This window comes from Pseudorca crassidens, chromosome 12 (assembly GCF_039906515.1).
Source record: "Pseudorca crassidens isolate mPseCra1 chromosome 12, mPseCra1.hap1, whole genome shotgun sequence".
NCBI classification, from domain to species: domain Eukaryota; kingdom Metazoa; phylum Chordata; class Mammalia; order Artiodactyla; family Delphinidae; genus Pseudorca; species Pseudorca crassidens.
In genome coordinates, this window is record NC_090307.1 from 81,688,992 (window position 1) to 81,715,708 (window position 26,717).

At 48.6% G+C, this 26,717-nt stretch overlaps 2 protein-coding genes and 1 long non-coding RNA gene across 3 annotated transcripts in view; 1 reads left to right on the forward strand and 2 right to left on the reverse strand.

Moving 5' to 3' along the window:
* Positions 1-858: 858 nt before the first annotated feature.
* SRRM4 (serine/arginine repetitive matrix 4) overlaps positions 859-26,717 on the forward strand; it is a 173,227-nt gene continuing 147,368 nt past the window's right edge. The window contains exon 1 of the mRNA XM_067700772.1: positions 859-1,630. Coding sequence (XP_067556873.1) covers positions 1,500-1,630 — 131 coding nt within the window. The 5' untranslated portion in view covers positions 859-1,499. The remainder of the gene's footprint in view (positions 1,631-26,717) is intronic.
* On the reverse strand, positions 17,876-26,045 carry LOC137203856 (uncharacterized). The gene is made up of 2 exons (XR_010933334.1): positions 25,551-26,045; positions 17,876-20,435 (listed from the first exon to the last, which is right to left on the reverse strand). It is a non-coding gene; the product is annotated as an uncharacterized lncRNA (long non-coding RNA).
* Positions 22,631-25,554, reverse strand: LOC137203855 (uncharacterized). Its single transcript, XM_067700771.1, is given in 2 exon segments — positions 22,631-24,654; positions 24,657-25,554. Coding segments are annotated over 2 exon segments (1,995 nt in total). The 5' UTR covers positions 25,204-25,554; the 3' UTR covers positions 22,631-23,206.

The window sequence follows — 26,717 nt, forward strand, 5'->3', positions numbered from 1 at the left end:
CGAAGCCTCCTTCCAGGAATGCGAAGTCTGGGGAGTGGGAGTAGCAACTCTGCTGAGATTAAAGGACTCCAAGGGAGAGATGGGCTGAGGGGTCCCGTGTCTCTTTTCCTTAATGAAAACCCTGGGCGTGAAGGAGAGAGATTCTGCCCAGACCCTCTGCGTCTGAGTTTTATTGTGATTCTGAACTTCCACTTTCTGGGATTAGGGCTGGACTGGGAAGGGGTAGCAGATGGGGAGACAGACAGAAGAGTATCCCCCTATAATCTTCTGATGTCCCCCTCAAAACCCACCCCCCAAAGCTTTCCTGTCCAAAACGGACTCCTCTCCCGAGACAAGCTGTCTTAAGGAAAAGCGGCTGCAGCAGAGTTCCGCAGGAGTGGATGGGGTGGGGTGGGGTGTGGGCACTCTTTCCTTTGCATGGGTTTGGCAGCAGGACGTTGGGCTGGCTGGCAGTGAGGCACAAAAGAGATAGCCCTTAGAGCCGCGTGCACAGATGCAACGCTGCACCCCTCTGCGGGCGGGGCCGGCTCGGCAGATGGCGAGAGGCCGAATTGTTGACGGATGGTCCATCAAACGGCACTTTCTGGGTGGTGGGGATCTCGCAGCACCCAGGCGCAAAGAGGAATTCCGAAGACGTCCCCCGTCCCCTTGCTGCTGTAGACAGCCCCTCCCAGAAGTGAGGCGGTGGCGGAGGGGCGGGGCAGGTTGGCGGGGGCGGATAGATTAAGTTTTTTTTCTCCCTTGATAGAAGATCTTCTTCAAGACTCGTGAAGGGGTTGGGAAGGGAGGCAGCGGGCCCAGAGAGCACGCAGGAGAGGGTAGGGGGAAGGCCCGCGGCGGAGGGGGAGGCGAGGGGGCTGGGAAGCAGGATCTCACGCCCGGTTCAGTTCGGGGTGCCGCGAGTGCTTTTCTCAGGGGTCAGCGCTGCAACTCCGTAGCCGCGGGGCCCCGGTGAAGGTGACGGGCGCGCGCCCCGCCCTTTCTCCTCCCTCGACCTGCGGGCTTTTGTTATGCAGATGGCGGCTGGAGGCTGAGGAGGCGGAGGGAGTTGGTGGGGCGGAGGAGAGGCGGAGAGGGGGGAGGAAAGTGCGGCTCGCGCGACCAGCCTCCTTTTCCAACGTCACATTGTGAGAGAGACAAAACCCGGGCGCTCCGGGGCTCACACGCGCACGCACACACGGACGACCCCGTCGCCTCTTCTCTCCGGCGCTGCCGAGAAAGCCAGCCCAACGTTCCCTTCCTGGGGCGCGGAGGCTCTGCAAGCTCAGAGCGCAGCCCAGAGCCGACCCAGAAGGCGGAGAGAACCGGCGCACAAGCCTTCTCCCTCCCCTGCCGGCCCGGGCTGAGGCGCCCATCCCCCGCCCTGAACCCCTGTCTCTCCCACCCCACCCTTCTCGGTCTCACACGGACAGAGAGCGGGGCCGGGTGTGCCCCCGTCCGGAAGCCTCGTTTCAGCACTTCGGACAGCGCCCGGGAGCCCCGGGCCCTTTTGGTTGGCCATGGCGAGCGTTCAACAAGGAGAGAAACAGCTTTTTGAGAAGTTCTGGCGAGGAACCTTTAAAGCCGTGGCCACCCCGCGTCCCGAGAGCATCATTGTCGCCAGTATCACGGCCCGCAAGCCGCTGCCAAGGTAATGACCTCCTGCTTAAGAGGGGAGACCCTGATGGTCCCCCTTTCTGGCCTGTGCCCCAGAGCCCTGCGGGGTGGAGGCAGGCAGCTGGGCCAGAGCCCCTGTCTTTTCCCGTCACTACTCTGCATCTCCCACTGGAACATGGGAGAACGAATTGCTTGTGTGAGGTGGCAGCTGGTGGGGAGGGACGGGGAGTCTTTAAGGGGAGCAACGCTCAGCCGGCTGACCTGGCAGCCGCTGTTTGAAAGGTCTTGCTGTCTTTGGGTGGGCGGTGGAGGTGGGAGATGACTGAGAAACTTCTCTTGATATCCCAGGGCTCCGAGGACAGGGGGTGAAGGAATGGTGGATTTGAGGCAGTTAGCGGTGTTGTACAAGAAGAGATGAGGATTGAACTAGCTCAAGCCTTGTTCAGAGACAGCGGCACATTTCCGTGCTCAGCTCAGAAACTAGTGAGCTCTGACTGTTTTGACAAAAGCCCATATGCTATTCCCTCAAATACACCCTAAACAGCGCCCTCCTCCACACCTTCCTGGCGGCGGCTGCTGAACTATCTGGTCTCCAGCACGCAGAACCAGGAGTCTGAGCTCAAGAGTCAGGGAGGAGCCTTCCAAGAACGTGAAGATGGTCTCAGAAGAATTTTATTTGGTTTTTCAAAAAGAATCTGATTGCTTTGAACTCAGGCATAAGAACCGATCCTTGGGTGGTGGTATAGAAATAGTGTGATGGAGGGGGGATGAGGGAAGAAATGAAAGAAAGGCAGAAAGAGGGAGAAGAAGATGTGGGGTGAAACTGAGAGGAGGTTGGGGGGAACAGAAGCATTCCAATACAGAGAAGACCCAATTGTTTTCATAAATCATTCAATTTAGAGGAGTTCGAGAACGAAAGGAAGAAACCTGTGCCCTCCGTCAGGGAAAATCAAGGCTGAATGAAAACTCTTCTTTTGCTGGTGTTGGATGAGTAGTTGGGTGGGAGAAAAAGAAAGAAGTGGACCAGGGGAGACCACTTGGAGGATTTATTAATCCTGGCAGGCTGCATTAGGGAGTAGGTTGAAAACATGTCTGGGAAAGTGCTTCGGACAGAATGCCTGTTGTGGCACAGCTGCATCTGAACTTTCCAGTGGGTGTGGGGTGGAGGACCGATGGGGGAGTTATATTTTAAGAATCAAACTCAGACTGGAGAACTTTTCGTAGTCTGATAGAGACCTGGCTCATACAGGTCTTTAAGAAAAACGGGTACCCCATGTTGGGAATGGGTGAACTAGAAACATGACGGGCCAGCAGGATGTAGCAGGCGGCAAGTGGCAGCAGCAGCAGCCAGTATTTGTGGCTGGGATGAGGGGACATCCTGTGACACAGGCTGGAGAAGGGGAACAGTAACACCAAATGCCACCAAAAGCTGGTGTTGCTCTGCTTGGAAGGAGGTTCTTTGTAGAGAGCTTTGACATCAGTGGTTTTATCTTCCTGGGTTTCTGCCATCCATTCCACCTTCGGAGTGCACCTCCTGTTGGCAAATCAGGTGCTGCATTGGCCAAAGAATATGCCCTTGTAGAAGGGACTAGAGGAAATTTCATTGGAAACTAGAAGTGTGGCAGTTGGTCCCGAGTATTCCATGTATTTCAGGGGTACAGGGAGAGGAGAGCAGATTCCTGGTGGTATTTTAATTCAGATAAGCATACCTGATGGCCACCTTGCTTGGTAACTTCACCTTTTGCCTGTCAGTCTGTTCCTGTCATGCCTTTTTTCCTGGTCATCCTCTCAGTCATATGAATTGCTCACAAGGTCTCCCACCCCGCATGCTTCTGCAGCTTTGTGCAAATCCTGATTTAATCCATACGAGACTCATAATAGCCAACCCTCCCCACCCAGGCATCATTTCACTCCTGGTGTCTTTTAACGTCCTGAGTCTCCTTCCCCCTGAAAACCACTCCCGAGGTGGAAGTCTGAGCATTTAGTCCCTAATTTATGTTGTGCTGAAAGGATCCTCTTTACTCTTTAATACTTCTGTGACAGGCGTGGCCTCTCTGTAGGATAGATTCCACTTTGTGTTTAAGTCTTCAGGAGGGGGGGCTGGGTTGGAGTTGTCTTTTAACAGACTGGCTGTAAAGCCTGAAACATCCACATTTGCACCCACGCCAGCCACATCCAGCGATGGTCAATTTCTACCTCCTTTTTAAGGTTCTATGCTTACTTAAGGGTGAATGTACCATGTTTCTAAAGCAGAGTTCTTAGGAAGGAAAGGGACAGAGGCATGAGCTTAGCATCAGCAGCTTCCTCTACAGGCAGTCTGGGGACTTGGTCTCATCAGAAATGTTGTCTAGTTCCATGAATGAGGCCCAGCTCACAGTCAGCGGATCTGCCCAAGTAGCTGTCTACAGGGAGATGGGGGAGGGGGAGGAGGAACCACCAGCCAGTCCTGTTGGTTGCACACTTAATACTTGTTTATGGATGAGGGCTACTACCCCCTGAGTGAACTTCCCCAGGATATTTTAAGTCTGTTTCTGAAGATAATTTAGTACCAGGATAGAAGCTTACATTCAATTCGTTGATTTCATAGCAATATGCATACATCATACAACCTTACTCCAAGCAAAGCATCCCCTGGTCCCTCCCTCTCCACCTCTGTGAGGCATACTTGATGAGGCAATATCTTTATAATGTATCAAGTTGCGAGCAGATGTCTGACTCAAATGTCCGAACGGTGTAGCAGTGTGGGAGGCGGTGCTTAAGGGCTCAGAGCTGAGCTTCGGCCGGAACCCCAGTACCTGGTTCTGCCGTTTAGCCGAGTGCCTTAGGCAAGTGGCTCTACCTTGCTGAGCCTGTTCTGTCAGCTTGAAAATAGAAACAATAATCGTAGCTGTCTCAGGCAGTGAGTTAGGAGGACTGAGTCAGGTGAAGCACTTCCCACAGTGCGAGGGACAGAGTGATTGTTTAAAACAAACAGCTCAGAGCTCTAATGGCCAAAGGAAATCTACAGTTCCTTCCAGTATTGTGTTTTTCCTGCCTACCCATTTCTCACCCTGGTAATGCTGACCATAAAAATTGTGAGATTTCAGCTCCTGACAGGGACAGGAGGTGGGGTGGGTGGGATGAGAGCAGTCCCGTATTTTCCTCCCTAAGGTCCTATATTTCCTTCCCTGAGGGGAGGTTAGCTGCTTTGTGATCTGATGCTTTCAGTTAGGGGGTGGAGGGCTGGTGAAGAATTGTCTGGATTCAGAATGGATTGGTGCGACATCCCTATGGAAGATTATTCTGTTTTGTGTAGGGATGACCAAGCACTGCCAGTCTAGCCAAGGCTCAAATTCCTTGAAAACCATAGTTTTAATCCCTAGCCCATCAACTCTAGAGTGACAGTATAATTTGTAGTTCATATCAAGAGTGAAAAGGGTTGCCTGTGGGTGGTTATTCCAGGATGGAAGCTCTAATGGGAAGTATCCCAGGCAAACCTCACCCTGTACCAGCTGGAAGAGAGCCAGCATGAATCAATAAGATACTTGGAGTGTACGAGACCCCCTCTTTTGTTCCTGCCAAAGAAGTATAGTCATTTTCCTGGCATTAAGTCATTCTCTTTTTTAATTGCTTAGTCCAGAAAAGTTTTCACCTGAGAAGTTTAGGCTGAAAGTGGGAAACCTAGTGTCGGAGGCCAACTCAAACTGTAATATTCAGATCAACAAAGAGTAGTTGAGGACGTAATGAACACGTAACTATCATTTGTAATTAGTATCTCAGTTGTTTGTAGTTACAGGAGTGTTTGTAAAGGGCTAGAGAGGTGGCCCGCTTAAGTAGACTATGCATTCCCTTTACCATTCTTTGGGCAAGCTATGAATTTTCTTCGAAAATCCTTTCCATGCAGAATAGTCCAGAAGCAGACTTCAGCCCAATCCCTGTCTAAAGGATCATAAATTCCAAACGATTGGAGATTTTACTGCATAAAGGGAAAGACGGCCAAATTGTAAGGCAGGGAAAATGCCTTTGAACCACTTAATTCAAGTCTCCCCTTCGTGCCGAGAGATCAGTTAGCACATTTGTGCTGACTCTGTCTCTAGGAGCAGAGTGAGGGGCTGTTGGGAGGCGATGTCCTGTGGTTAAGAGCCAGGAGACGAGGGTCAGGGAAAATGCTTGCCCTGGCGATGAATGAACATTTTCTCTGGAAAGGGAGTGTTACTGTTTGGGTCAAACCTTTCTCCTTCTGAAAGGTGAAATTGGTTGAATGGTGTACAGGGTCAATGAGGGGATCGTTTCTGACACTGCCATGTTCACCTGGCAACTGTGCTGTCTTAGAGACCCGAGCTGTGGTAGATGTTCAATGAAGGTTGGATGCATTAATTGAATGAGTACACATGGTCCAGATCCAGTATGAGATTAGCCCTCTCCCAGCCCCACCCCGGTCCTGACAATCTGAGGATGCTGGTCGGTGCAACCCGGGAGGCTGGGAGACACACACACACTGCAAATAGATTTGACTCTCACTAGTGTCAGGATGAAGCTCTCTAGATATAGATGTCTGTGTGGCTGGGTGAGTGAACATGTCGGCTTGTCCGGGGGCAGGAGGTCGAACTTAATGTCACTTGGAAGTGCTTTCCAGGCCCGTGTCAGTCTCCGTTAACTCCACCCCGACTCCAGGCCACCAAAATGGGACCACGTCCCTAAAAGCCTACCTCCTCTAAATGAGGATGGAAGCCTGGGTCAGGTGCCTTCTGCTCCACGGCGCCTCATTCATCCCACAGGGGCACAGTACATTTTTAAAAATATCGTTTCTTTCAGAGTGGCTGGACTTACCTTCCTGCAAAGTGGAAGAGTTCGCAGGGGCTTAACAAAACCGGAGTTCTGTAATTGCTTGTTAGTAAGACTTTCTCTGAGGTGCGAGAGAATATTTCTGGGGTAGAAGAGGTAGAATGGTGAAGAGCTTGGGCTCTGAAGTCAGATGGACCCAGGCTGACATTCTGCTGGGCTACTTCCCAGCTCTGGAATCTGTTAGTCACTTCACCTCTCTACGCTTCACTTTCCCCATCGGTGAAATATTCATCTCACGGAGTTGTAGTGAGATTATTCTCACTACAGTCGCCTAAAAGAGCCCCTGGAGATTTGTACAGAGCTGTTTTAAAAATCTGACAGGACCTGAAGGCAAACTAATCGCAGGAAATGTTTCCTTTTACTGTTTACAGACGCTCACTGGCTCCGTGGCTTTTGGCAAGCAACTTGACCTTCTCAATCTCAGTTTCCTCATCCATAAAATGGGACTAATAATAGCAGCCACCTCCAAGAGCTGTTGGGGGGACTGAATGAGCTAATATATGGGAAGCACTGTTCGGCACACAGTGAGGGCTCCATCAGTGGTAGCTCTTACTATTAATAATAGATGATCGTTTTTATTATTCCTACGTGTCAGGCCCATCAGGGAGGAAAAGATGAATGAAATGCAGTCTTTCCATTTGAGGGCCTCGGAATTTAGCAGCAAAGGGAGACATAGACAGGAGTGTGTATGACAGAGGCAGATCATCTTAAGTACTATAAATGTAGGTAGGAATAAAGAAAGGGGGATGTGGAAAATCAGAGGAAGAAGAGACCCTCAGTGAGACCTGGAGTCCCTTGCTTATCATCATACAGTAATCCTTAGTTATCTCACCTGTAAAATGGGAATGATTCTTTTTCTTCATCAGTTTTACCTACAAATGCAAGGAATGATCAGAATGAATACAGCCTTTATTCCCCGTAGAGTCTCAAGAAAGAGCTTTCCTTTTCCCAGAAGAAAAAGCAGGTTAAACTCTGGAGGGGGCATTCTCTGTGGGGAGTCCCAGTCAGTGCTAATGAAGGGAGGCTATGGAAAGGAACTGCCCTTATAATATAAATCTCCCAACTCCCCTGTCAGTGGCTTAAGGATACAGACGCGGGCATGGGCTGTTAGGTTTCTTGTCCTTCATGGTCCAGCGCTGGCTAAAACAAAATCCGGTCTTCATTCCTCAAGCAGCCACCGACGCTGGGGGGAGCAGAGTGAGCCCATACATGTCAAAGAGAAAATAAACCACTGGGGAATGAATGTACAAAGAAGAAGAAGCTGCCTGTGGCTAAAAACCAAAGCTGTACTTCATTCATTCAACAATTTCCTTGAGCTCCTGCTTGGTATAGCAGTGAACAGCATGAAGCCCCCCGCTCTCATGGGGGAGAAAAATAGTAAATGAAGAAACAAACAAATAGTATAAGGTCAGGTGGTAGTAAGTGCTTTTAAAAGGAATGAAGCTGAGCAAAAGGCTAGAGGGTGAGGGCGGGGATGGCTTTATTGGATGGAGTGGCCAGGGACCTGGAGAAGGGAGGGAGCCAGCCATGAGGATTACTGGGGGAAAAGTGTTTGAGGGAACAGCATGTGCAAAGGCCCTGAGGTGGAAGCATGCTTGATGTATTTGAGAAATAGCAAGGAGGTCAGTGTGGCTGGAGCAGAATGGGTGAGGGGGAGACTGACAGGAGCTGACTCCCTAGACATAGGCAGGAAACAGATCAAGCAGGGCCTTGTAAGACATCTAAGGACTTCCCAGGTCCTCAGCTCCTAGGCTGGGGGGATGGAGGGGGTCGCAGGGGCGCTCCTGCCCTCTCAGTCAGGGTCCCTGGTCTGATCTGCTTCTCTTGGCTCCTCTCTCCCGACTCTAGTGCAACCAGGGATGACTTTGAACTGCAGAGTCAGAAGCTTAGCTGGGCCCCTCCATGTGTTATGGACAAACATGAAATTTACACATCACTCTGATTGTGATCAATCAGATTAGGAAATTGAAAAAGACACTGTTTAGACTTCCAAATAGAAGTGGCAAATCTTATTCCCATGACGGTGAGGGCTTGGTGTATCTCTCGTATCCATGGGTGCAAATCTATACTATCCCTCTCACCTCACAGCCCCTTTGCCACACACCCTTGAAGCTACAGTCTGCGCTCACACGCTCTTTCTCTCCCTCTCTCCCTCTCCCTCTCTCTCTCTCCCTCTCTCTCTCTCCCTCCCTCTCTCTCTCTCTCCCCCTCCCTCTCCCTCCCTCCCTGTCCCTCCCTCCCTCCCTCCCTCCCTCTCTCCCTCTCTCCCTCTCTCTCTCTCTCTCTCCCCCTCCCTCCCTCCCTCTCTCTCTCTCTCTCTCTCTCTCTCCCTCTCTCCCTCTCCCTCTCTCTCTCTCCCTCTCTCTCTCTCCCTCCCTCTCTCTCTCTCTCTCCCTCCCTCTCCCTCCCTCCCTGTCCCTCCCTCCCTCCCTCCCTCCCTCTCTCCCTCTCTCCCTCTCTCTCTCTCTCTCTCCCCCTCCCTCCCTCCCTCTCTCTCTCTCTCTCTCTCTCTCTCTCTCTCTCTCTCTCTCTCTCCCTCTCCCTCTCTCTCTCTCCCCTTCCCTCCCCCATCTCCATTGGAGATTTTGCTGAGGGAGCTCCCATATGCCACAGCCTGTATGTAGAGCTCTGAGAAATAAAACACAGAATTAAGATGTCATAGAGACAAAGCCAAACCAAATCCAGGAACCATGCCGAACCCTAAAACAGTCATTAAGTAATTCACGTCTGCATTTGTCTGTTGCAAACAAATATTAAGATCCTCTGGACGCAAATGTTTCTCATCAGGAGAATCCCTTCGTTGCTGAATTCCCTGGGCTTACATCCCGCTGACAGGTTCGCTGAGCAGAAACACCAGCGGATCACTGTTCTCTGGCTTCATTGAAAGTGAAGCTTAGGCAAGTGAGCTGGGATTTTACAAGGCAGTTACCACTCCTACGGGAAGAGAGGAGCCATCTGGGCCTGACGCGTGTGCATTCATAGCGTGTGCGCGCACTTGCTCACGGTGGGAATGTGTCTGCTGAGCGCCTTACGTTGTTATGTGCCCAGCCCTGTGCCAAACACGTTTCATCTGTTGTCTGATTCCATCCTCACAGTAACTTTAGGAGAGAGGTATTTTGAAGACCCAATTTTACAGATGAGGAAACTGAGGCTCAGAGAGTAGAAGTGACCTGCTCATGGGAACATGGCTGGTGAGTCATAATTGGAATAAAAACCCAGAGCTCTTAACTGAGAAGTTTATAGTCTAGTACACTTTGCAGAAAAGGAAAAGCTGAGACCAGAGAGGTGAAGTGTGGCTTGTCCAAGGTCACATAGTATGTAAGTACGAAACCAGGATCTGAAATCAAGTCTGCTCAATGGCAAGTACGTTCTTCTCTACCTGCTGTACATCCTGTCACTGTGGTTTGGATTTTAAGGTCATGGGTGTTTTTGTGTTACTTTAATCATCGTATTTTACGTCCAGTCAGCTTAGGCAATTGCCATTGTTATAATCCCGTCTCACACCACTGACGGTAACACTGTCTTCCTCTGTCCTTACCCTTCTTACCCATCTCCATGTCGAGCTAGAAGAACCTCTTTGAAAAGTAATCCAGACCATATACACCCTCCTTACCCTCGTCTAAAGCCCTGCATCACTGTCCATTGGTTTGCAGAACTTTAGGCCTTGATGACTCCCTGCCATGGTACAGCCTCTAGCCACCTCCCCCAAGATCATTTCTAAAATGCTGCTTCTCACTCCGTCTGCTCCGGCTGCATCCCATTCCTCCTTTTAGTCACTCAAATTTTCCACGCCCTTTCTGCCACCAGGCCTTTGCACATGATGCCAAGAAAGCTGTCCCTCTCCCTTGGTGCCCAATTTATACCTACTCCGCTTTCAGATCTCAACTCAAATGTCATCTCCTTAGGGAATCCTCCCACAATGCTCTAGACTAGGTCACACCTGGCATTACAGACTCTCATCACTATAGTATCTCTCTTGGTTCTCGACACATTTGTAATTTTACACTGACTTACGGGATCATTGGTTGAAGTGTACCTCTTCTAATAGACCGAAAGCATCATGTCAATCTGCTTGTTGGTTTACCTTTTGCACTTGATACATAGTAGGGGGCCAAACAAATGTTGAATTGTAGCAATTTCACCTCATTAAATCATTCTTATACCTAATAGTCTGAACCACATGGAATTTCCAATATTCAAAAACAGCAGTGTTTCCTTTGATTCACAGGAGAACTCTTTGAACTACCGAGGGTGGAGACCATGTCTGTCTCATTCCTTGCTGTATCTCAGCACCTAGAACAGTGGCCCGTGGTTGGCCCATTTCCTTTAGATGTTTGTTGAATGAATGATTGAGGGTATATAAGTGCATGGCACAGATGAGGAAACTCAGAGACCTGCAGACGCACATCTTCAGAATTTTAGCGCTAAAGGGGCCTTTAGGAGATTATCCCGTCTCCTCATTTTACACGTGGAGGACAGAAAGATACGTTTTATAATATTTATAATGTATCGGAACAACTGTACAGATATAATTTATAAATACACTTACCTGAGGGTTCATTCTCAAAACTTCTTACTGAGAGAGTTAAGAGGTCAGAAGGTTTCTAGGACCTGCTCATGTAGTTCGGCTCCTCATTTTGCAGATAGGGAGACTGAGACCCACAAAAGGGGAAGGACTTGTCCAAGGCCCTTACGTAGCCTGAGTCAGCCTGGGTGAGCTCTGGGTTCGGTGAAGTGGTGTTTGCCCAACATCAAGGTTTGTGTGTGAGCTTCCCTGCTGTGGTCAGGAGATCAGACACTGCTCGCTCTTGCCCCTGACCCCTCGCTGTGAGATATGGCATCCTGCCCCATGAAGACCTCTTGTGGCATATGCCGCCCAAAGCCTGGTCTGGGGATCCTGATGAGATGTCCATCTGTACTCAGCCTGGCTGTTCCTGGGATCATATTTCAGAGCTTTCAGCCACTAAGGAGGCTTTTCTCTGGCCAGCCGCCCTTCCAAGGCCAGGCGGCAGGTGATTCTGGGGCCCAGCCCACTCCCATAGAGGGTAGGTAGGCTCAGGGCAACTCTTTACTGTGTGGACGGTTTTTTTCTAGCCGGAAACCATCACCACAATAGCACATCCCAGTGATCAGCTCCTTATTAGCCAGTGTCAGCTCACTGGGGCATTTAGTCGGCAGTCAGAACGGGAGGGCCAGAGGGGACATTGGAGGGACTCGAACACAGCCTCTTTATTTTATAGATGGGGAGACAGGGGCACAGAGAGTCCACAGGGCACTTTGTGGAGCATCAGAATGTTAACGCCCAAGGTATAGCTGACATACGGGCCACCTGACACCCAGTTCTAAGACACCACACTGCTCAGAGTTCCTTGGAGAAGAAAGCAGAAAAATTAGTGTATTCCCATTTTACAAATAGGACAAATGAGGCTCAGAGATATGAAGTGACTTGCCAAAAGTCACACCATGAAATCGTGATACATTATTGTGGTGGTGGTGGTGGTGGTTTAACTATTACTGTTGACCTCATTTGATTCTCACAACAGTTAAGTGCCAGTTTTATGTCCATTTTGCAGAAGAAGAAACTGAGGCTTAAGGTCTTATAAAGACCCAGAATAAACCCCGGGTCTCTTGACTCCAAGTGCAGTGTCCCCATCCCACTGCAGACAAAATGTGTGACCCCAGGAGCTTGTTCACTGAGCATGGATCCACCAGGCAAGGGGAGGAAAGGTGTGACCACCTCTGGTCATTGACCAGCCTGCATTGCCAGTGTTACCCCCATTGAAGCCCCCTTCTTTCTCTACACTAAGTGTACCAGCCTCATGCCTCACACAGCTGCCCCCTGTGTATGCTCCTTTTCGTAAGTGGAGACATCCCTTAGAGTGACATCCCTTTTAATGGCCAAGGGAGGAGGGACACATTGGAGTAGGACCCCAAAACAGCAAGGGGGACTCAGAGCTCAGGAGCCTTAGGAAGAAATTTACCCCATCATTGCAGGGGCCTGATTGAGGGGAAACAGGCCCCAAACTACAGTGGGAGGAGCATGCGTCTGGAAACCTTCCTTCCATGGGGGTGGTTATGTGTGACCACCCCGCTCCCCCAAGAAAGGACATCTTGCCACTAAGAGAGTTAGGGGTGGCCTTAAGAGCCTCTTCATCCTGCCCTCCCTAACTTCCTTTTATGGAAGGAATCCAGCCCAGAGTAGTTAAGTAACTTGCCTAAGGCCTCACAAGCAATTAATGCCAGAGACAGTGGGTTCCTTGTAGAGCATCAGTGGGTTCCAGGGGAGAGGAAAAGAGCTAATATGATTGCCATCCACTGCCTGTACTCATCCGCACCCCAAACCACTGGCTGTTCCACCCTGGACCTATAGCATTTATGGCCCTTTAGCAAATCAACTCTCAGTCTATCCCCAGTGATAGTTTGAATGCAGGAACTGGGGACTGGTCTAAGTGCTCCTAGGTGTTTTTGATGTTTGCCGTCTTGTCACTTGGGCTAGGTGCCGTCACAGCCAGCTGATGTTCGCTGTCCCCACTCTGGTCCAAAAGACCCCGTTGCCTTCCCTCTCCGTGGAAATTCTGGGTGCTCAGCATACTCCTCCAGCCACCCTGCTCATCCAGCCCTCAGGGAGGCATCACCTCCCATTCACCAAGCAAACGTGGCTATGACACATGCCAAGGGAAAGGGGTTGCATAGTTGGATGAGTTCTGGCTCTGTGGTTGATAAGCTTGGGCTTCAATCCTATCCCACCGTCTATTAGCTGTGTGATTTTGTGCAAGTCACTTTGCTACCCTGAGCCTCATCTGCATCAGGGTGACAAAAGTCTCTAACTTGAATAGTTGCTGATTCCTGGTTTTACCTGTTAGGAGTGATTGCCCTTGGACATTAAGGTTCATGTTCAAAAGAGAGTCAGTTTGGTAGAGGGGGAGGGCAAAAAGACACTGCGATTATACCCCTAAATCTCCGAGCTCATGGGTTCCATTCCCTATTACACAGGTAGAGAAAGAAAGGCTCAGAGAGGAAAAGGTACTTACCTGCCCAAAGATAAATAGTGAATCAGAACCCAGGTCTCCTGACTCCCAGGGTTTACTTCTCTGCCTCAGTGACCTCATGAATGTCAGTGTTTCAACTTCTTCACCTGTCAAAGTTTTAGTAATAGTTCCTAATCATAGTTTCTGAGTACTTACTACATGCCAATCACTGAGCAAAATGCTTTATCTGCAGTATATCACTTAATCCACTGAACCATTTTTTAAGGTAGTTAGATATTATGACAATTTCCATTTTGTAGATGAGAAAATTCGGGATCAGAAAGGTAAGTAACTTGTCTAAGCTCACACAGCTAGGTGATGTCAGAGATGCGATTTGAATCCTGTGCTGGTAACTCTTACTAGCTCTTGTTGGGAATGCCTGCTCTGCCAATCTCCTGGTGTAGGAAGGAAAGATCAGAAAAATTAGGAGCACCATAGGGAAACGAGGAAGTTCTTGACAAGCTGTTTACGTTGCTCCATCCCAGTGCCACAGTGATGCGTGAGAGAGAACGTAGTTCAAGACATATGTCCACTAGTACTGCCCAGTTTTATTTTCAGGTGAACAAACTCACTGAAGGAGTTTGATGCTACATTAATGACCAGCTTTCCTGGAAGCAAGTTTCCCTAGGGAAGGGAGGGAGAGAAACAGGGAGAATAAGTGTTTCTTGAGTGAGAAATTTGGGGCTTCTAATTGCAACACCTACCCCAAGCTGACCCATTTAGGTGCATCTATTATGCAGTCACGGTCATTCTTCATAGGCACGGTACTTCACACTTGCTACGAACTTGACCGACACATCCACCCATCCATCCATTAACTCATCATCTATTCCTCTATTCATTTATTTATCCATCCACTACGTAGTCACTCATCCATCCCTCCATCCATCCATCTACCCTACACCCATCCATTGATCAAGGAACCATTCGTTTATTTATTCATTATTTCATCCATCCCTTCATCTATTCTCCAGCTATTTGTCCCTTCATCCTTTTTCCAGATATTTTCTTCTCCCATCCATCCATCCATTCATTCAACCAACCAATCAATCAACCAACCAACCAACATTTATTGAGCATCTACTTTGTGCCTTTCTTTACCATTTCCCTATATTTATGGTAAAGTAAGGTTTATTGATTTCATTTAACAGATGATAAGAAATGGCAGCTCAGATCATTTATTTTCTAAGACCTTACAGGCATAAAGCCTGGTTGAACTTGTTCTCCCAATCTTAGTTCTTTGTAAGACACCTAAAACATTGTGGTCCCAAGGAATTTAGGCACTTTACGTTTGTTGGTTTTTCTCTGAGGCCTTTTGCTATCGAGATTTAAATGATTGTACTTACTCATTCTTGTCAGAAACAAAGAATCACAATTGCTATGATCCTTTGTTAAAACTCGTGCAAGGGGATTTCACATCTGGAATCCCTTCTGATTATCCATTCATACCTTCACCCAGCACTGAGCTTCTACTATATGCAAAGCATAGTCATGAATAAAGATATCTCAAGTTGCTCACATTCTAGTAGGAGAGGCATGTCTATTAATAACTAGCAATTAGCAGGCATGGCAGGAGTTAATTCTGTCGAAAAGAGAGTTAAAGTCTGAACAGGTAAAGCGACTGGCCAGAGATCAGCGAGTTAGTCGTAATGCCGTGCAATTTTAGATATTGCTGCTTATAAACTAAGCTCTACGCTGGGCCATTTGTAGGTGTCACTTCACCGAATTCACCCCCAGTCCTATGCAGTAGATAGCACTGTCCCCATTTTGCTGATGGTGGAAGTGAGACTTAGAGGCTTTAAGCAACTTGGCCAAGGTTACCACCTTGTAAGGGTCAGAGTTAGGGTTATAACCGAGATGTACTTGCTGCCAGTCTTCTCTCCTACCCAGCTCTTACTTCCCCACAGGCACGATATGGGGAATGTCACTGGTGAGGCCTAGCTTTCTCCTGCTTTCAAGTTTCTAGATGATCACTTCAGTGGAAGCTTCCGCAAAGACTGGGCTCCAGCAGAGAGGGAAGGGCCTGCCCAGCAGGGAGGCTGACCTCATGGGACTGGGTGAGGGGTTGCCTGGGGGTAGTGGTGGTCCTTTTTCACACGGGGCAGTTACTCAGAAGGAGAGTCCGCCAGTGGGAATTGCCTTTCATGCCCAACAAGAGGATTATCGAACCATCCATGAAGAGGGACCACCCTTCAAGACAAGGACACAAGAGATATTGGTAGTTAACCATGTGTTTTCTTGCCCAGAGCTAAACCCAAACATGGCAATGCAGAGGATCGCAAGTGGAATCATTGGTGTTGAGGAAGAGCGTGGGAGAATAGATACTTGTTAAGCACAAGGATGTCCCATTTCCTTGCACTAAATTGTAGGGTGATTAAAGACAGCCTTACATTGTAAGAACACGGGTCCAGAGAGGTTATTTTACTTGCCCAAGGTTGCCCAGCTTGACCATCAATTCACACATATTACCATGGAGACACCCATCATTTCTGCCCACATGGGACTTTTCTGGTCTTACAGACCTCTCCCTCCTCCCCTCTCCTCCTCTCCCTTCCCCTCCCATCTTCTCTCCTCTCCACTCCCCAGCAGAGGCAATCTCTTTCTGCTCTGGAGAAATCTTTCTTCCTTTGTGTTTCTTCAGGACTCTCTCCTTAGGTCTGTAAATCCTCTTCCCCTAAAGGCTTTGAGTTTTCCAAAAAGCAAAAGCTAAAAACACTCTCATATTCTTCCTGTTTTCAGCCCTGACACATGCCTCCCCCGAGGCAAGGAGGGTAGAACCCATGATCTGCTTAAATGGTAAAAAAGAAAAGGGGAAAATACAGGGAGAAAAAAACCAAGTAGATCAGGATCTCAAAACAGTATCCCATTTCCATGCAGTATTACCTTTACGCTTTTGAGGTGGGTACTATTAAGACATCTCCAGTTGACAGATGAGGAAGCTGAAGTTCAGAAACGTTATGTGACTTCTCCAAGGTAACACAGCTAGGAAGTGGATCCAGGATTCAAACCCAAGCTTGTAAGACCCCAGCAGTCAAGATTTTAACCACTCTGTTCTACTAACACACTACCTATGAGAAAATAATATCAAAATTGTCCAGAGATGAGAACTGACTTGCCCAAGTTCATTCAACAAGTCAGCAGAATGGGAGCCACATTTGCTGATCAGAGGCACATCAGTCAATACATACATATAATGGGCACCACCTGCATGCATCTGGGCCTATGCCCATGTAGTTCAGTCTCTAAGGAGGTTACACTCAAGACCCAAGAGTAAAGTTCAGGGAGGAAAGAGATATTCATTGGAGTGTCAGCTAAACTACAGACCTATGCAACTGAGTGAAGTAAGGGCAGGATGGCAAAAAAAAAGTTCCATAGGGGCTTCCCTGGTGGCTCTGTGGTTGAGAGTCTGCCTGCCGATGCAGGGGACGCGGGTTTGTGCCCCAGTCCGGTAAGATCCCACATGCCGTGGAGCGGCTGGGCCCGTGAGCCATGGCCGCTGAGCCTGCGCGTCTGGAGCCTGTGCTCCGCAACGGGAGAGGCCACAACAGTGAGAGGCCCGCGTACAACAACAACAACAAAAAAAGTTCCATAGAGGATGTCAACAGCTTCAGTCAATTAGTAGTATGTGCCCGAATCACTGTGCTGAGAAGGCTTCTGGGGCTACATCTGAGATGAGTAACAAAGAATGCTTTGATTCATTAGTGATGTCTGTCCTTGGTGCAAGAAAGGAAGGTCGCAGTATGCATGCTGTATATTTATCTTGCCCAGGAAGGGAATGCTACAGCTTTGGGAAGGATCAGATCAAGTAATATCCTTGCTGTTGGTGCTATGCTTTTTACATTCATTGTTTCAATTAATGCTCATCACAAAACACCCCCTCCCCCCATTAAACAGATAAGAAAACAGAACCTCACAAAGGGAAGGTCACTTGCCCAAGGCTAAAGAAGCTAGACAGTGGCTAACCAGCTCTGATAACTACTGTTAAATACATAAACCATTAGGTTGATGAATAGAAATGTCAATAGAAGAGCAATCCCGGAACCTGTTAGTTAGTGCCTGAATGTATGAATCTGGCCAGAGGGCTTTGTCTTGTTTATCTCCGTATACCCAGCCACTAGCACAGGACCCAGGACACAACTGCTACCCAATCCATATTTACTTAGAGCTGTGAACAGGCATTGTGTTATATACCCCGGGAGAGGTGGTTTAGAGAGCGAAGAGATTGGGCTGCGCTTGTTATGGGAAAGTATCTAGTTCAGTGCTTTGCACAAACTAGGTACACAGTAAGTATTTGTTGAATCAGCGAGTTCTAGAAGAGTTGGCTACCGGGAGAGATTCAGAAGACAAGACAATCTGGATGGAGATGTTAGACCTTCGCGGTCTCCTAGGAGTTTCGACTCGCCCAGGAAACAACAAGAGTCAGAAGCTGATGCAAAACGCAAGAGGTTTATTGAAGGCCGGTGCACCGGGGTTCCTTGGTCCTCACGCAGGAGGCCGGAGAAGGAACCCCCCCAGGGCGTGAACATGTACTTTTATAGGTCTCAATTTCCTGTTATGCAAAGTGTGGATTCAATTGTGATTTTTAATGATAGGTTCTTAGCCTCTGTTCGGACCAGAGAGGGAACCTGTCCCAGGCTTCCTGATTGGTTCTTTGACAGATACCTTTTTTACATTTTGTTTATCTCCCTCCTTCTCGGAAGGGGGCCGGACATCCTGGAAATTCACCCATTGTCTAAGAAGCCCCTATTGTCTGGAGAGTTCTTAATCATTAGCTGGAACAATGTCCCTCGAGTCCCACATTTCCCCCTTTTTCTTGTGACTATTGATTCCAATCATGGAATCTCAATCTTCTGTTCGTAAACTTTGGTACTGTTGTCTTAGCATTAGAACTTGTACAGTACTGATACGTTCTCTAATAAATGTTATCAAGCGATTTAGAATACATGGTCCAAAAGTTAAAATCAACAATAAAACAATAAGAGGTCCCAACAGAGTAGAGATTAAGGTGGTAAACCAGGGGGATTTATCAAACCATGATTGAAACCATCCTTTTTCGTTTTCTCTCTCCCTTTGCCTTTTATCTAAGCGTTCCCTTAGTTTATCCATGGTTTTGGTAATGGTTCCTGAATGATCAATATAAAAGCAACATTCTTCTTTTAGAGCGGCGCATAATCCCCCTTCCTTAAGAAACAGCAAATCTAGGCTGCAACACCACTTCTGAAAGTGAGGTGAGTGATTCCTTTAGTTGAGTTATGGAACTTTCTAATGCTCGAAGATCGATGTCTACAGCCTGTCTTAAACTTGCATAATACTGGGGTGGTTGTATGAGGGCTGTGGTTCCTGTTCCTATCCCAGCAGTTATTCCTAGTCCTAGGAGCATGGCCAACATGAGGGTTATAGGTTCTCTTTTCCATCTTTTTCTTCCCTCGTATTCATCTAGAAAGGATGAATCCGAATGATAGATAAGTCTAGGAACTAATTGCACTAGTACACAAAAATCAGCTGAAGTGTTGAGAACTTCCAGAGAAACACAAGGGGTTAGCCCCGTGTTACATGCCCACCATCCATCTTGGGGAGGTACAAGATATCCCGAGCCTGAAGGGAGGCTAAAATCATGACAAAGGTGTCGATGGGACTGGGGAGGTGCTCCTACACAAGTACCATTTCCAAAAACCGAAGACAGTTAATTTACTGTTCCCTTCCTGTTTCCATCGACAATGGTCCGGGGAGCTGACATTAGTATAATTAGAACTATATCCTATAGCATCATAGTAAGGGGGAGGGGCAGCATAACAAAGCCAACATGATTTTGTAGCCTCCGGGTTTGTAGCATTAAGGACCGTAAAAGCTGCCTGCACCAAAGAAAGCATTCTATCCTGGGGGGTTCCGGGCTTAATCGTTGTCTCTTTCAGCCCAGAGGTCCCGTTATTTTTAGGGGCTGGGGGTAACGGGGGGGGGGGGGCCAAGTACAGGGTTTGGGCCTATCGACACAGGAGCGGGAGTCTCAATTTTTAGCTTAAGGGTCATCAATATTCCCAAATCATATCCATTCTTGTAAAATCTAATGCCCCATGAATGGCCATTTATCCATTCTTTATCTCTTTTTCCAGGATTACTAAAGGAAATTTTCAGGGGGTGGCACCATCCTGAACATTCTGGGGCGACAGATTGGGGACCCCTATAAGAAGTATGAGTATAGTTGGCTGTTACTGTAATAAAATCCCAAGTTGAGGTGGGTCTCCAATAAGTATCTCCTGTGGTTTCACATCCCCAGTTTTGGCAATAAAAATTTTCGGTTCCCCCACATTTATAATTCAGGGATCGGGGGCGATGGAACCCGGGGCATACATAGAAGGAGAGGGTTCTGAGCCAACTTCTTCGGACCTGATTTTTACAACCCTCTCCAGAGTAATCAGCTCTAGTTAGAAGTTCGGACGGAGCATTATGCTGATCATAATAACCCTCTAGATCCCAATAGGGAGCTCCTATGGCCAGTTTACAGACATCAGGAAAAAGGTCTGGCCACCAGGTCCAGGGAGGTGCAGTATGGCTAATGGACCAGGTTACATCTCCAGTTTGAGAAATTACCTGCCAAGTTAGACGTTGGGGCAGGTGAGGGCTAAAATCACTTACAGTCAGTAAAGGCAGTAAAATCAAAATTATAAGTCTTAGGTTCGTACAAGCTTGAGTTTGAGCGGGTTGTCGGTTCTTTGGGCCCGCCGTCCTGATGATGCCGTCGCTGGTGCAGCTTTCACGTGTGAAGCATGAATCCAGGCAGCGATGCCATCCACTTTTATGGCCGTTGGGGTGGTGAGGAGGACGGTGTATGGTCCTTTCCATCGAGGTTCCAACGTCTGGGTTCGATGCCGACGGACGTATACGGAGTCTCCGACTTGGAAAAGATGAGTTTCTCCCGGTGTTCCCGGTTGGTAGGCCTCGGCGAGTTGGAACCATATCTCCTTTTGGACCAGTTGGAGTCCCAATAGCCTAGCATACAAGTCAGTGTTATTTTGACAGTCTGGTTTTATTTCTTCTCCCAAGGTGAGAAGAGGAGGTGGGGCCCCGTATAGTACCTCAAAAGGAGTAAGATGGTATCGGGAAGGTTTATTCCTAACCCGAAACAGGGCTAAAGGAAGGAGCACCGTCCAATCTGTACCGCCAGTCTCCAAGGACAATTTAGTTAGGGTCTCTTTTAGAGTTCTATTCATTCTTTCTACCTGACCTGAACTCTGGGGTCTATACGCACGATGTAATTTCCAATCAGTCCCCAAATATCTGGCCACATCCTGACTTACCTGGGCGACGAAGGCCGGACCATTGTCGGACCCTATTACCTTTGGCGCCCCAAATCGAGGAAAAATTTCTTCTAGGATCTTTTCGGCTACCACAGCAGCTGTTTCTTTCTTCGTTGGGAAGGCTTCTATCCATCCTGAAAAAGTGTCTACAAAAACTAAAAGGTATTTATTACCGTACCTTCCAGGACGTACTTCGGTAAAGTCCACCTCCCAGTAAGTTCCTGGGCGGTCTCCCCTGAGCCTTTTTCCAATTTCAAGTTTTCCCTTGTGAGCATTTACCTGTTGACATGGAACACATTCCTGTACAATCTGTTCAGCTAATTTCGTCAATCCAGGGGTTCCGTACCCGGTTTTATGTAACAGGGATATCATTTTTTTAGTCCCCAGATGTGTCCATCTATGAATCTGTTGTAACGTGGATTCTGCTTGCTGAGGGGACAAAGTTCCTTTTGTTGTGGCCGGGATGATTTCCTCTTCGCGGCCTGGTTTTTCAGGAACTTTATCTGACAGTCCTAAAATGACTTCTCCCGATGCTATTTCTCGGGCCACTTGGTCAGCCATATTATTACCCCTGGTTATTGGGGTATTGTCTTTCTGGTGTCCAGGGCAGTGAATGATGCTAACTTTAGTGGGAAGCATGAGTGCAGCCAATAGAGCCACAATTTCGTCTTTGTTTTTAATTTCTCTGCCACTTGAGGTTAGCAACCCTCTCTGTTGGTAGATGGCACCGTGGATATGAGCGGTAGCAAATGCATATCTACTGTCCGTGTAGATGTTTACCTTTTTATTCTCTGCCATCTCCAATGCCCTTGTCATGGCAATTAATTCAGCTCGTTGGGCTGAGGTCCCTTGTGGTAGCGCAGCTGCCCAGATGACTTGTTTTCCGTCTACCACGGCTGCTCCAGCTCGACGCTTACCTCCTTCCAGGAAACTGCTCCCATCAGTAAACCAAGTAAAATCAGCATCAGGAAGGGGTAGGTCCGTCAGATCAGGTCTACTACCGTGTGCTGCAGCCAACACTTCCTGACAATCATGGATGATGGTGGAGCCTTCTAAATCGGGATCAGGTAGCAAGGTAGCTGGATTGAGTCCTGTGGCTGGAGCAAACTTGATGCGATCTGAGTTTAGCAACAGGGTTTGGTAATGGGTCATCCTGGTATTAGTTAGCCACCTACCTGGTGGTTGACGGATTACATTCTCCAGGGCATGAGGAGCTGTTATCGTTAGATTTTGTCCTAAAGTTAGTTTGTCAGCATCTTTGACCAGGGCGGCTACTGCAGTGATTATCTTTAAACAGGTGGGCCATCCTGATGCCACAGGGTCCAATTTTTTTGACAAATAAGCAACTGGGCGATTCCAGGGACCCAATTTCTGAGTCAATACTCCTTTTGCAATGCCCTTATTTTCGGCCACATATAAATGAAAAGGTTTGGTTACATCTGGCAGTCCTAGGGCTGGAGCTGAAAGTAAAGCTCGTTTGATTTGGTCAAAAGCCCGTTGTTCCTTTTCGCCCCAAACGAAAGGAGTGCTGTTTTTGGTTAGGGGGTACAATGGGGCCGCCAGCTCAGCAAACCCTGGAATCCATAGTCTACAGAATCCAGCCGTCCCCAAAAATTCTCTAACCTGCCTGGCGTTTTTGGGAGCCGGAATTTGGGCCACCGTATCCTTTCTGCTCTCCGTGAGCCATCTTTGTCCCCCTTTTAACAGGTACCCCAGGTAACTGACCTGTTGTTGGCATATTTGTGCTTTCTTGGCTGAGGCTCTATATCCCAGGGTTCCGAGCTCTGTTAACAGTTTTTCAGTTCCCTTGATACAATCTTCCTGGGTTTCAGCAGCTAATAAGGTGTCATCAACATATTGAAGTAGTGTTACCTGTGGATTTGATTCTCTATATGACGCTAAATCCTGATGAAGAGCTTCATCGAAGATGGTAGGGGAGTTCTTAAATCCCTGAGGTAAACGAGTCCATGTCAGTTGGCCAGATATCCCTGATGCTGGGTCCTTCCATTTGAAGGCAAAGTAGGGCTGGCTGAGGGGAGAAAGTCTTAGGCAGAAAAAAGCATCCTTAAGGTCCAAAACAGTATACCATGTATGTTGGGGCGGAAGAGTGCTTAAGAGATTATAAGGATTTGGTACTGTGGGGTGGAGGTCCGCCACTCGTTTATTTACCTCACGCAGGTCTTGTACTGGTCGATAATCATTAGTTCCCGGTTTCTTAACTGGCAGGAGAGGGGTATTCCACGCGGATTGACATCTTACCAGAATACCCAATTCCAGCAACCTCTGTATGTGAGGACGGATGCCGTCTTTGGCTTCCTTACTCATGGGGTATTGACGAACCGTTATTGGGGTGGCAGTTGCCTTGAGTTCCACTAGTACTGGGGGCCGATTTTTAGCCATCCCCATACCGGCGGTTTCTGTCCAGGCTTGCGGGAACCGAGTTACCCAGTCTGTGACATTAACTCATGGAGATGAAGGTTTTTCATATAATTTATATTCATCTTCCAATCTCATAGTCAATATTTGGAGTAATCTTCCCTTACTGTCAGTTATGGTGGGACCTTCCGGTTGGAAGTGGATTTGAGCCCCCACTTTGGAGAGCAAGTCTCTTCCCAGCAAAGGATAGGGGCATTCCGGAATAATCAAAAATGAATGGGTTACTCGTCCAATCCCAAGATCTACTGTCCTTCGTGTGGTCCATGAATATTGTTTATTCCCAGTGGCTCCTTGTACCCATGACCTTTTAGCTGAGATAGGACCTTTTGAGTGGAGAAGGACGGAGTGCTGGGCTCTGGTATCTACCAAAAATTGAACAGGTTCCCCCTCCACTTTAAGAGTTACCCGGGGCTCGGGGAGAGGGTTCGAGCCCTGACTTTCCTAGTCTTCTTCTTCCAATGTTAAGATTTTGTTTCTGGTTGGCCTTCCTCCATTCTTTTTCTTAGGGCATTCTCTCGCCCAATGTCCTTTTTCTTTACAGTAGGCACATTGGTCCTTGTCTAATGGCCGCCTTCTGTCTGCCGTTCGCCCTTCCTGCCTATTTCTATCCCCTATATTTCTTCCTCCAACCGCAGTGGCCAGTATCTTACTTAAATTCCTCTCCTGTCTCTTATCCCGTCTTATTTCACGGGCTTCCTGCTCTTTCTGCTTTCTTTCTTCCTTCTCTTCCTCTGTTTCTCTTTTGTTATATACTTTATCTGCCTCTTTTACTAACTTCTGAAGCGAAAATCCCTGCAAGCCATCTAGCCTCTGTAATTTCTCCTTAATATCAGGGGCCGCTTGATCTATGAAAGCCATTGGTATAGTAGCCCTATGTTCCTCCGAAGTTGGATCATAAGGGGTAAAGCGTCTAAAGGCTTCCATTAAACGTTCCAGGAACACAGTTGGCGATTCCTGGGGCCCCTGAGTTACTTCCCTTACCTTAGCCAAATTAGTGGGCCGTCTGGCCGCTCCATGGAGACCCGCCACCAGAGCCTGGCGATACATTTTCAGGCGCTCCCTACCTTCCGGGGCATTGAAATCCCAGTTTGGCCTGACGAGTGGGAAACCAGCATCAATCTCGTTAGGCAGCTGGGTAGGTTGCCCATTGGCGCCTAATACATTTTTTTTGGCTTCTAAAAGAACCCGTTGCCTCTCCTCAGTCGTTAGGAGAGTCTGGAGCAGCTGCTGACAATCATCCCATGTGGGCTGGTGGGAGAAAACAAGAGATTCTATTAAAGCGGTAAGGGCCTGTGGATTTTCGGAAAAAGTTGGGTTATGCATTTTCCAATTATAAAGATCTGCAGAGGAAAAGGGCCAATATTGGAGAGGTCTATTCCCTTGGCCATCAGGGGGGCCATATTCTCTAAGAGGTAGGGCAGTGGAGTCCGGGGAGATAGCCCTCCGGCTCCTAGTGCCCGCTGAGGGACCCTTTCTTCTTCCATCATGGATGGTCCCCTTGGTGCCGAGGGCAGTGGAGCTGGGGGACCTCTAGGTGGTAGAGGATTTGGGGCCGGAGGATAAGGGGGTGGGGAATCCAAAAGAAGCAAATCGGACTGCGGGTCAGGATAAATCGCTTTCGGTGGATCTGGGGCGCCGGGTAGCTTTTCCGTGTTGGGGTTTTTCTTTAGGGCTAATATCTCCGACGCTGCTGATGTGTGCGCGGACGTACCTGTTGAGGAAACAAAGGGTCGGACCCACGGAGGTGGGGAGAGAATTAAATCTTCCCAGACCAAGACATATGGTACTTGGTCTGGATGTCCGTGGGGTCCTATATTAAATATCTTAGACTTCAGCAACCTAATCTTGTCTAATAAAAAGGATCCTTCAGGGGGCCATCCTATCTGAAATGTTGGCCATTCAGAGGCACACAAAGTCTGCCACTTTCCTTTCTTCACCTCTACCGAAAAATTATGGGCTCTGGCCCGAACTTCGGTCCAATGGCTTAGGGTAAGGGAAAGAGGAGTCGTCATAGTTTGTCCCATTGTCGTCCGTCAGAGAAGAAGAATAGACCACAATACAGAAACAGTTAAAACTCCACGAAACACATATACGTATGGGCCACCGCGAGCTCGCTTCAAAACCGAAACCTCTTCAGATGGCAGTTATCACAAAGGGAACTGCCGAAACCGAGTGAAGGGGAAACAGAGTTTGCCTCTCCTTCCAGATGAGCCACCAGGGCGTCCCCTAGGGCTCATGGACGCCGGCTATTAGCACGTCTGCCTAGCCAGAGGTCCGATACAGATTCCACAATAAGCCGATTCTTACGGCCTTCCTCCGATAATGGCCCACAAAGAACAAGGGACAGACAGACAATCAAGCTCGAGCTTACCTGGTACCTCCAACTCCCGATGTTCTCGTGGTCCGGGGCGAGTGGAATCCCGGACGAGCCCCCAAATGTTAGACCTTCGCGGTCTCCTAGGAGTTTCGACTCGCCCAGGAAACAACAAGAGTCGGAAGCTGATGCAAAACGCAAGAGGTTTATTGAAGGCCGGTGCACCGGGGTTCCTTGGTCCTCACGCAGGAGGCCGGAGAAGGAACCCCCCCAGGGCGTGAACATGTACTTTTATAGGTCTCAATTTCCTGTTATGCAAAGTGTGGATTCAATTGTGATTTTTAATGATAGGTTCTTAGCCTCTGTTCGGACCAGAGAGGGAACCTGTCCCAGGCTTCCTGATTGGTTCTTTGACAGATACCTTTTTTACATTTTGTTTATCTCCCTCCTTCTCGGAAGGGGGCCGGACATCCTGGAAATTCACCCATTGTCTAAGAAGCCCCTATTGTCTGGAGAGTTCTTAATCATTAGCTGGAACAATGTCCCTCGAGTCCCACAGAGACAGGGCTCAAGGACCAGTACGCCAGGCCAAGCAGACACATTTCACCATCTCCTCAGGCCAGTCAGGGCGCTGAAGCAGGGCGAGGAGGAGAAGGGGTGGCCTGCACCGAGGGAGCCATTTCTGGCTTTGTGTTCTCCCAGCAGGATGCTGGGAGGCTGCAGGAGCCAGATCTGCTGCTGGGGCTCCGGAACTCAGAGCCAGGGCGATGGAGGCCAGCTTCGTCTTGCCTGGAGCGCCTGGGTTGCTGTGCAGCACGGCAGGGGCGGGGAGGCAGCAGGGAGGGCTGGCCTCAGGGATGCCAGTCTTCTCCCGCCACATCTTTTCCCAGCTGTGTCCAGCCTCTGTTCAGTTTGGGGGTGATTTATCATCAGAATTGGCATACTGCATTCTTTTTTTTTTTTTTTTTTTTTGCGGTACGCGGGCCTCTCACTGTTGTGGCCTCTCCCGTTGCGGAGCACAGGCTCCGGACGCGCAGGCTCAGCGGCCATGGCTCACGGGCCCAGCCGCTCCGCGGCATGTGGGATCTTCCCGGACCGGGGCACGAACCCGTGTCCTCTGCATCGGCAGGCGGACTCTCAACCACTGCACCACCAGGGAAACCCTGGCATACTGTATTCTTAAAAGAGTTTCAAATTATGAAAGCACCATGCGATGGGTCGAAT